General features: G+C 31.9%; 1 protein-coding gene across 1 annotated transcript in view; it reads right to left on the bottom strand.

Moving 5' to 3' along the window:
• Nucleotides 1–12,212, bottom strand: part of LOC143229846 (carbonic anhydrase-related protein 10-like) — a 156,883-nt gene that overhangs the window by 48,659 nt on the left and 96,012 nt on the right. Inside the window, exons 3-4 of the mRNA XM_076462675.1 lie at nt 8,653–8,789; nt 3,920–4,114 (exon numbers count right to left, since the gene is read on the bottom strand). Of these exons, the coding sequence (XP_076318790.1) occupies nt 3,920–4,114; nt 8,653–8,789 (332 nt within the window). The remainder of the gene's footprint in view (nt 1–3,919; nt 4,115–8,652; nt 8,790–12,212) is intronic.

The raw sequence follows: 12,212 nt of genomic DNA, 5'->3' as shown, positions 1-12,212 counted from the left end.
CGCATTCTTCCTGTAGCTGACCAAACAGAAAACATGCAACAGACTGAGGGAACATATCTTCTCATTGCTTCAGCTACAAGGGTATTTCCCCCTACACAAAGTCAAGAGAAGCACAATGCAATTATCCCACGAAATAGTAGATTGGTCAAATTACGAAAAGTAACACCTGGAGTTAAGTTTTGTGTTTGATCTCAATAAGATTTAGCATATATAAAAATCATAAATAACATAAACTTAAGAACTGTAGATATGTAATAATACTATAGAAGAATAGAGTATATAATACGTGCATACTATAACAACGCCGTAGATTTAAGTGGTGCGATTAGGCCTAGGTAGTTACTGCAACATCACGGTAAAGAATTAGAATTGTGGTACGTTTCAGGCCGTGTGAGACCTAATATTTTATGCTGTTTTTTTTTTTCAGTTACATATTAATTTAACTTTTTTTAAACCTGAGATATAGTAAAACAATTCATAATTTTGGCTTTTTTTAAACATTTTTTTCAAACACTTCGTTTTGTCATAACAGCTTAACCTAGAAAATCAGAGCACTTTTAAATTGGTGAAATCACGCACGTGTGAATGAGATAAACATTTTTTTTGTGATCATGCTTTGAATTTTTAACTTTATTTCTCTTATATTTAGCAACACATTTGGATGTAGTGAAAGTCGATACTTTGTGTTCTAAAGACGGCTAGAACGGGTATTAAAACTTTCATTAAAATTAAGTATAGAACAACGTTTTTACCTTCTTAGGTCATCTTCAGGTTAACAAAGAGTCGATACTTTATCTAGTTAAAGCATATTTAATTGAGTATACTTTTCATTTAGTCTAATTATATTAAAATATAAGTCTACTCTTATGTAGCTTCATCTGAATTTGAGTGTTGTTTTAATTGTTCTTAATATTTGATTAAAATTAATTATTCTGTTACAGAGCTTGGACTGAGCTTTATTGTTCCTCTAGTTGGTCGATAAACATTGATTAAAATATCACTGTACTGGTATATATATATATATATTGTATTGTGCTTAAATGTTGTTTAAATTGGTCTAAACAGTTAATTAAAAATAAATATGTAGCTTGTTTTCAGCTTGAGGATAGTATTAGTTCATTGAATGAATGGGAAACGTTTTTACTATTTCGGTTTCAACTGTCTTGTCTGTGACAGTTTTTCGAGTCCTCACGTAGACAGGCACAAACAAGCCAAACTGAGATCGAATATGTCAATTTATTATTTCTCTTTTATTTACTGATGTATGACCATTAGGCTTACGTGTTTCAAATCCGACATTTAAATGCGACGTAACGCTGGATTGTTTATAGTTCGCTCATCTGCACACCATCTAATCATTTCACTCGAAAAACTCAAAATCAAAGGTTCCTAAAGCATTGTGTCGCATTGGTTCATTCGTGAATTGGTTCTACAATATTTAGAATGCCAGAAATGTTGGCTAAAACTTCGACGAACGAAGAATGACATCACGACGACTCACATCAAACCATCAAACGTAACCGCACGAGATGTAGCAAGACAAAAATAAATCAATAGTTCCACTTATAGTGACTCCTCGTTCGTTTATACAGACAAGAAAAAATGCAATTGCAATTTTTAATGAAAAAGAATTGTTAAAAAAGAAACAATGTTACAACATTATTACTTTTTTATTGTTTTAATCTGCATGAAACTTTAGTTTCAAAGTGAATAGTCTTTAAACCAAGCATTACAAAAAATACACTAGAAACATAAAAATAACACAGGTATGTTTTTTCTTCCGTAAATTTGAGAATTCATTTAAATAATACCTTTAAAGTTAAATTTTCTATCATGTTCTAAACATTTTTATCTCTCAGTATAATAAAATACCTTACTATTCCATTTAATCATCTCGTTATTAGACAATCTTGTCATCCCTTACTATTCCATTTAATCATCTCGTTATTAGACAATCTTGTCATCCCTTACTATTCCATTTAATCATCTCGTTATTAGACAATCTTGTCATCCCTTACTATTTCATTTAATCATCTCGTTATGAGACAATCTTGTCATCCCTTACTATTCCATTTAATCATCTCGTTATTAGACAACCTTGTCATCCCTGTGTATGAGATTGCTTAGAATCTTATTCTTGGAGTTGGTCACATCTGTGAGGGTAAATTCTGAGGAACACATTTACGGTAATAACACAGAGAAACAATTTAACAAATGTTTAACGAAATATTTCATTAGAAGGAGAGCACAATTATTAAGTAGATATCTTTCCTTTTTACTTTGCTTTCAGACAAAGCTATATAATAGGTTTTCTGAGCTCTGCTCGCCATTACGGGGATTTGAGTTTCGTATTTTAGCTTTCTAAGCCTTTAAACTTTGCATTCACCCACCGGAAATCTGTGAGTGATGGAACTTGATTATTTATTTGTCATTCTTGGAAGGTATCACTTCTTATGATTAACTTTAAGGGATATTGACCCAATCCAATCGGTTTACAAAACCTAGACTAATGGTTCCCAAACATTTTCAACACATGATCTAACAGAACATTCGCATGATAACTGAGGCCCCGTACCCAATGTTTCTATAGATATTAGCTACCTTAACAGCATCATGTGTTTTGTGTATATGTTAAATCCCCCCTAACATTTTTTTACGGTGCTCAGTTTGGGAATCCTTGGCCTAGATTATATGTATAGTGTTTTGTCAGAAATGTCAATAATATATATTCTGTCGTCAAAAGTCTTAGAAGTTTATATCCTTAGAAAACTAATATAGAAAGATATCTTTATATATCCCTTAACTTTCGAAACAGCGCTTATTTTAAACCATTTTTAATATATTTATGTTGGGCTTTTAGGTCATCGATGTAGAATATTTCTATTGCTAAGCGAAAAATTATTGGACTGTGAATCCGAAGATCCATGGCTCGCGTTCCGTTTTCGGCAAAATAGATCGTTCTCTACACTTCAGAGCGCGTTAAAAGAGTTATTGTCAAATTCACTCTTCAATTAGAATGACATTAGATTGTTGACTAGTCGTTGTCCTTCTATTCTGCAATTCAAACGTAAGGACGACTAAAGAGGCTTTCGTCAAACGTACAAATATACTCAAACATACGTACATCCAGAATATGCAAGAAATAAAATAGACGGGAAAGAAATTCACGTCAATAAAAACAGTAGAACATGAGGCTAATATATGTCTTCATCCTTATTTGGTCATACTACATCTCCTTTACACCAATATGAAAAAAAATCCTCTCTTATTGAGTCCAGGATTTTCTCACATTTATGAAGGATGCTCTCAAACGGAATAACGTCTACAAAGACATTGTCCATTTCTTGTTTACTGAGTACCATTGACTCACTGACTGCTGCTAAACATTTTATTTTATTGGTACACTGATATAAATTCCACCTTCCACCGCTTGCTTTATGTAAAAACATATGAATGTAATATTAATAACGCTGACTACTGGCTATAACAAAAAGAAACGGGTTCGAATCTTGGTAAAAAGAGTAGCCCAAGAGTTGGTGGTGGGAGGTGATGACTAGCTATATTCCCTCTAGTTTAACACTGCTAAATTAGGGACAGCTAGCGCAGGTAGCCCTCGTGTAGCATTGCGCGAAATTCAATAAGAAACATATAAACTCCTCCCTGGCTCTATGTCTGCAGACCTTATACCGCGAGAAACTGGGTTTCATTACCAGTAATGGGCAGAGCACAGATATCCCTTTGTGTAGCTTTGTTCTTAATAACAAACAACCCTTTGGCGCAAATCCTTGGTTGTCGCACATTTAATTATTCTTGTTTTCCTAAAAAATTATATATTATTCAGATACATAGTGTGTAAATAAATTTTAAGGTTTTACATTATAAAGTACTTCTTTCTAATATTATTTTCTGTTTTATTTACCTCAGCGGGAAAAGCGTATCCACTAATCGAGTGCTCAGAACCTCTGCTGTCCACTTTTCCATAATGAATGTGTATCTCGTGGAAACGATATTTATATGACAGTGGACCACCTGTGATGTTGATTTTGGCCACGGATGGCATTGTGTCAGCCTCGAAAATGATACTGTGTCCAGTATTTTTTATCGTTCCACTTATCTGCAAAAGAATAAAGAACAGATAATTGAGCTTAAGACTACAACAAAACACTGAGCTCTTTATAAATGTCTCATATAAATTTCACTTTAAAGTGAATAAATGGTCAATTACTATGTTAACTTTCAAACTTTTACTATATATTTTGTTCTGTGTAAAAGATTTACTGTTATACATTTATTTTAGTGCTTATGTTTTTGCAGTATGGTCTTTTTTTGCGTGTGACGTATACTATTAACTGTGTATTGCACAAGTCTAACCTGTTCCCAAAATTTGTAGAAGATTCTTGAGAGTAAGAATCTACAATATTTGTTTTACGAAAACGCTTATGTTCTTGATTATTGTTGATACTTCGAGAAACTCGTATAATTGCTGTATAAAACCGACGCGCCGGAAGGAGAAGAATATTACTGGTCAGCTACAGAAATGGACCAGGAAGGTTTGTAGACTTTGCACGTTACGAACGGTTTAACATCAGAGAATTAACTTCAGACGTTAGTATTTCTACGAGGGCATTAAATATCTTCGCCGGAAGAAGTGAGCTTATAAGCGGCGTGAGGCTAATCAAGCGAGCTAACTTAAACACAAGAGTATTTCAAACATACAGATAGTACTGAGTCGTATATCCGGTCTAGAACTGAATACTTTATATATGATCCAGGCCCACGACAAGCAAATGTAAAATATTCTGTTCTAGACCGGATATACGACTCAATATTGTCTGTATGTTTGAAAACCTCTCGGATATAACCCATCATTTGTTATAACTATTTATCATAACAGTTACTATAAATTTATCGTTTTTTTGCTTGTATATTAAAAAAAAAATTGTTAGAATTTGATACGTATTAACATTCAATTAACTTTTAAATTCAAATCCAAATTTCCGGTTATCTGAATTAGTAATATGTTAACGTACGTAACATAATAAATCGGAGATTTGGAATCAAATAAAAGTATTAGAAAATTATTCTGTAATATCCACGATAAGCACAGCATAGACAGCCAAGCATTCATGCACATGTTAATCATGTGAGAGGAATGACCATAGTTAGGTACTACGTGGTATAAATATGTGTCAACCGTTGATAAAAACAACTTAATGTTACAGACCTGTTTAAATAGACAGTAATATACAGCTTAATGTTATATACCTGTTTAAATAAATTAGAATATACAACGTAATGTTACAGACCTGTTTTAATAGATTAGAATATACAGCTAAATTTACAAACCTGTTTAAATAGATTAGAATATACAGCTTAATGTTATAGACCTGTTTAAATAAATTAGAATGTACAACTTAATGTTACAGACCTGTTTAAATACATTAGAATATACAGCTAGATGTTACCTGTTTAAATACATTAGAATATACAGCTAGATGTTACACACCTGTTTAAATATATTAGAATATACAGCTTAATATTATAGACCTGTTTAAATAGATTAGAATATACAGCTTAATATTATAGACCTGTTTAAATAGATTAGAATATACAGCTTAATATTATAGACCTGTTTAAATAGATTAGAATATAAGCTTAATATTATAGACCTGTTTAAATAGATTAGAATATACAGCTTAATATCATAGACCTGTTTAAATATATTAGAATATACAGCTTAATATTATAGACCTGTTAAAATAGATTAGATTATATACATCTGTGAATTCCTCTCTTATCTATTTTTTTGTGAGACATTTTTACTGGTTTTTCCTGCTCACTAAAGAAAGTTTGCAAACAAGGAGCTATGCACGAGTAACTATCAAGTGTCCACTTGTTTGACTGTTATCGTACAGAGTCTCTTCTCAGCAACGCCCTCTGGCGACTAACTGGTAAGTGTTAGGAATAATACTGCTAAAGTTCGGGTGTCGATACACGCTATGGTCATTGCAGATGTAACCCATTGTGTTGGTTTGTTCTTAACAAGAAGTAAGCAAGACAAACTTCTGTGCAGTAATTCCTATATACCTTGAATTAACTAATTAAAATAATACGAGCACTTTATATGTAGGTCCATTTCTGAGGAAATATTTCTTTCGTTCATTACAGTCACAGTAGCTCGTGTGTGGATGATACGTTTATTGCTGTTTTCGATAAAGGATAGTCTTAAAACGAGATTGTCATGCAACATAGAACCAAAGAACAGATTAATACGAAGGGTTTACGGTGTTTGTCACTGATCGAAACACCTCGCACATCAGAGGGTTTAGGAGAGACTGGCGCAAAACCACGCTTTAAGCCTATACAACCAACAAGGTAACGCTCTCACCCATATAAAGAAATATAATCCTTTTGTACCGTTAACATGATAATAAATAACGATATATAAACGTTACCAAGTTTCGTTAGCCACAAGAGTCCAGACACACTTCGAAACCAGCTTTTTGTTTCTTTTAAAAACAGAAGAATAAAGTGGGATCACAACGCGTTAATTAACCACATGTCTATCGAGTTCTTTGTCATAACATCAATGGACTCTTATGGCCTTTAATGTCCTAAACTGTGGTGTTAAAGGTTGATATACAGTAGAGAGTCTATGGAAATTTCATTAAGGTCTGTGATTGACCCTCGCCGTTTTACATAGACACTTTTCACAAAGAAAATTGCAGTGTCGTGCAATAATTCGTAACTATGGTCATCAGAAAATTTGCAAGGTAAACAACTGAAGAAATAGTTTCAATAGTAGATTAACCATTCTGTATAAGACTGACTCTTTGACTCTCAGTATGATATATAGCAAGTTTTCTCGAAGTCATCTCAGATTAAACAGAAAACCATACACAATGTTATTGGTATTTAGATATTAAAAAAAAACAACACCAATTCACGACAAATTATGTAATACACAAAATCTCAAACTGAATTTAAGTAAACGGGGTTTCGTGTTAACGAGGCTTATGAAACTTTTCAATGTGTTTCACGAAATTTTCCATCTATAATATAAAATTTAACACTTATATTTGATTAATTGTATTGTCCAACTATAATCCAAGCTTCTTTGAGAATCTAGTCGTGAATAGAAACTTTTTTTCTTGGTAACCAATATTTGTTAAAACAAGTCTCGTAGTTAAGTTGTATTCTCAATTCTATTGTTAAAACAAGTCTCGTAGTTAAGCTGTATTCTCAATTCTATTGTTAAAACAAGTCTCGTAGTTAAGTTGTATTCTCAATTCTATTGTTAAAACAAGTCTCGTAGTTAAGTTGTGTTCTCAATTCTATTGTTAAAACAAGTCTCGTAGTTAAGTTGTATTCTCAATTCTATTGTTAAAACAAGTCTCGTAGTTAAGCTGTATTCTCAATTCTATTGTTAAAACAAGTCTCGTAGTTAAGCTGTATTCTCAATTCTATTGTTAAAACAAGTCTCGTAGTTGTGTTCTCAATTTTATTGTTAAAACAAGTCTCGTAGTTAAGCTGTATTCTCAATTCTATTGTTAAAACAAGTCTCGTAGTTAAGCTGTATTCTCAATTCTATTGTTAAAACAAGTCTCGTAGTTAAGCTGTATTCTCAATTCTATTGTTCTTTTCTTTGATATCTTCGAAATATTTGCTTAACAAGTTTCCAGTTTTAGTATACGGCTTTTGCTAATAACCTAAACGCTAATTAATAGTTTATAAAATGTAAATCATTAAATTGTATACAAAGCTAGAAAAACTTGACGTTTTGATAAAAAAATTTGAGAATAGATAACAGTGAGGAATTTAAGTTTGATGACGACCTGTAGTCGACAAAATCTTGTCGAGACGTTGTACATTTACAATAAAGTTTTTCATTATTCATTCAGTTCGTCTTTATTTTCTAGAAATAAAGAACGTTCACCTTTTTCAAATGCTTAAAACTATAAGACCACAGTATACCTCATGCAATATTAAATGCATTTATCGTTAAACCTCAGCCGTACAGTTACATAAAAATTACTTGCATTCATAACTTAGAACTTAAATAAACAAGTAGATATCTACACATGCTTGTATCAACTATGTTTAGCTATAAAGGAATGTTAAGTAAGTACATATGAAATGTTCGACTCTCGTATATAGAGTCAAATATAAACAAACTGAACGATCAATTTGTTTCAATAAAGAATCTAACAACTCAGTTTACACATGAAATATTTTAAATCGATGAACTTTTATATTCTGTAAATAAAGGCTTTTTAAAAAAATGAACATTATTTTTTATCTATAACTCAATTCTACATTTCATTCACAAGTTTGTAATGATTATTTGCGTTTACTGAGTGAGTAACATACCACATGGACTCGTGAATCAACTCATGGGTAAACATCTAGTTTTATATGTTGCACGTGTGGTAAAATCAAGATATTCCGAACCGCTCGTCCTTTGTTTTTGCATCACATTTTAAGTTAGGCTTAATTTATTATCCATTAAACAGCATTAAAAGAAAACTATAGCACGTTCAGAACGTTTTTTGTTTTTAATTTTCACATTAAATAAAATTTTATATTACGACTTTCTTCGAGTCTTTAAAGTTTTAAAACTTTTAAGAACGAATAACTCAAACATTTCCTCACTCTAAGTTTGTCCACCTGGATTAAACGCAGATAGGGATCAAACAGCAATACTGTAGGATCAATATCAATAGGAGATTGATGACGACCTTTGTTACATAGACTCCACTCTGGATTCAACAAACCCCAGAAGCTAGGGCCTAAAAAACAGCAATAAAACACATTAAATTACATTTATGCTACTTGTAACAAACAACACAACATGTTTATTATGTTAGAATACGATAATAAAATACTAATTTGATATATATATATAATTTGAGGATAAAATAATTTATGATATTTGATCTTCATTCTTAGTTGTTGTTTTGTGTTTTGAATTTCGCGCAAAGCTACTCGAGGGCTATCTGCGCTAGGCGTTTCTAATTTACTAGTGTAAGACTAGAGGGAAGGCAGCTAGTCATCACCACCCACCGTCAACTCTTGGGCTACTCTTTTACCAACGAATAGTGGAATTGGCCGTCACATAATAACGCCCCCACGGCTGAAAGGGCGAGCATGTTTGGTGCGATCGGGATTCAAACCCGCGACCCTCGGATTACGAGTCGAACGCCTTAACCCACCTGGTGATGCCAGGCTGATATAATTTTATTTCTCAGGTTATGGGTGCTTTATACGAGTGACAGTCAGTTTCCTAGCGTGGATTGGTAAATTGTTGATAATTTAGTGACTTTATTTGGTCAGTAATACAAACTTATAGAGAGCCAAAAGAACTGATAAGATTCTTATTATTAATGTTTATCAACCACAGTAGAGCAACTCATTTAAACGTTTCTCCAGTCAAATGTTTTATTAAAAATAAATGATACTGAAGCCACTTTATGGTAGCAATGAATAATTGATTTAATTGTATTTTCTTTAATGATAGAAGACAGAAAAAAACTACAAATAAATCAGATAGTTAAATAAATCGAGTCAAGAAGCTTTTATAATTAAAACAAAAAAGACAATTTTTAATCTGGTACAATAAAAACTTTGTGCGAAGTTTAAGTCTATATTATTACTAACCAGCGAAACTGAAGATGTATTACTTATATTGTATCATATTAAAAGTTATGATTCTCCTCACTTTAGATTTCAAAGCATGTACTTCCGTGTGGTATAGGTTTAATTGGATCTGATATTCTTAAAATAAATATAAAAAATAGTTATTTTCTAACATGTAATACCAACGTTTCCTGTTCTTTGACAGCTGTTAAAATGGATTTACTTTCACGTATTTGTTTAATATTTATAATATTTAGTTTTCTAAGGTAATTGAATAGTTCTTGGTTTCTACTTATGATATACTTAAGTAATATTCACCTGTTCTTATCTAAAACATAATCAAATTTCTCTTTCAAGATAGTTTTATACTAGATAATGACATTATAGGAAAAATGAGACATTTGAACATGTATAACCTTAACATAATTAAGATAATATCCTTTGTTTTGTTTGTAGTTAAGCACAAAGCAACATAATGGGCTATTTGTGCTCTGTCCATCACGGGTAACGAAACCCGGTTTCTAACTTTGTAAGTTTCCAGACATATCTTTGTGTCACTGGGTGACAAGAAAGTTTCATGGGAACTAATGGGGAAAAATAATAAATGATAAAACCAAAATACGAAAGCAAGAAAATGGCAGAAGCATGTCAACCTCTACAAAATTAACAAAGAAAATACGACGTTTCTATTATAAACAAATTTATCAAACAAATATAAACAATAAACACTATAAACTTGGAGAGCAAAATACGGCAATATATTTAGACGTAAGGATAGTAAATTGAGTAGACATCAACTTTCTATAACTTTTGGATATAATTGGTAATTATGATTGATTGTCTATTTTTAGCACAAATATAAGCAGTGGTCTACCTGAACTCTGAAATGTTGCGAAGTAAGTTTTTAAAATCATCACTGAACTCACTGGTTAACGATATTTATATAATTTAAACTGAAGGTAAGGTAATACAGTGATACGAAACAAATATCGTATCGTGAAGCTGTATCGATACATCGTCCAATAAGATTTTATGAACTTTGGCAAATTTTCTGTAAATATTATAAATCTTTTGTACAAAAATAAATCATAACTTATAATAAAATATTCTTACTAAAAATTAATGATTAAGTAAAGAAAGATGAGTCTTCAGCACTATATGTCTTAATTTCTGTTATCAAAAACATTACATGCAAAGTAAGGCTCGGCACGGCCGGGTGGTTAAGACACTCGACTCGTAATCCGAGGGTCACGGATCGAATCCCCGTCGCACCAAACATGCTTGCCTTTTCAGCCGTGGGGCGATATAATGTACGGTCAATCCCACTATTCGTAGATAAAAAAGTAGCCCAAGAGTTGGCGGTGGGTGGTGATGACTAGCTGCCTTCCCTCTAGTCTTACACTGCTAAATTATGGACGGCTAGCGCAGATGGCCCTCGTGTAGCTTTGTGCGAAATTTAAAAAAAACAAAAACGAAACAAATATTACATACAAAGTAACACAACAGATTAATAATAACTAATATTTATAAATATTAACTTTAATATTTTACTTATCTTGCCAACTACCATTTAGTTGATTAAACTTGTAAAACACTATTGAGTGTGAAATACTTAAGTAAGACAATGCTAGTGATATAGGAAATAGATTACAGACACGACTGTCAAACTTTGTAACAAACTGCTTGTAGAAGTTATATATCGACCACTATGATGAAATACGCACCAATTAAAACAAAATAAAACATATAAGTGCTTTCATTTTAAAGTGAAATAAACATGCACACATATGTATATACAAACTTTATAAAAGGCTATTCGCTTGCGAAGATTAAAACTTGAAAGCAGTACGTAGTAAAATAAGAAATGTCTTATGAGAAATAGACCTGTAGGCAGTACATGTGTAGTACATAGTTAAAAATGCACATCACAACATATATATTACAGCATTCAACTCAAGGTAAATAGTTGTAAAAGTAAAAAAGTACTGTGTAACTATATTCCACTTTTATCTGAATAATTCTGATTTCCCATGTGATCTAACAACTTACGGAATTATCCAACCATTCTTATTCAAAGTATAACCAAATCTTCGATTTAAGATCGTGATGGCACAAAACAAAAGAAAGAATTTAACAAAACATTATCGCAAACGTTTCTTAATCCTTATACCCGCCGGCTTTGTGAACTAATATTCTGTACGACTGTAATAAGTAAGTCTCTTTAATTTCCAACTTAACGTTACTTTAGTTGTTTCCAAGTTCATGCTTTCGTTAACTTCGTATGTCGATTAAAGTCTTAAGTAATAAGGTGAGAGAAACAGCAAGTGACTTAATCAAATTCCCTAGTGTTAGAATAAGTCAAGCAATTTGTGTGTTATTTATTGAACAGGAAATAGAACATGCACGAATGTAAGTGTAACTCTGCTAGACTTAAAATCTCTTACTTAGCACAACTTTAAACCTAGCAACTTCTATCTAACATAATACAAGTTTTACTTTCCATTATAGTAAAATAACTCCATCTAAATTAACTAACATTAGAGAATTTCATCTATGGCTGCTTAGCTATTCCTCAC

Source organism: Tachypleus tridentatus, chromosome 10 (assembly GCF_004210375.1).
Source record: "Tachypleus tridentatus isolate NWPU-2018 chromosome 10, ASM421037v1, whole genome shotgun sequence".
Taxonomy (NCBI): Eukaryota; Metazoa; Arthropoda; class Merostomata; order Xiphosura; family Limulidae; genus Tachypleus; species Tachypleus tridentatus.
The sequence above is the reverse complement of the archived record's forward strand: the minus strand, read 5'-3'. Positions and strand labels throughout refer to the sequence as shown.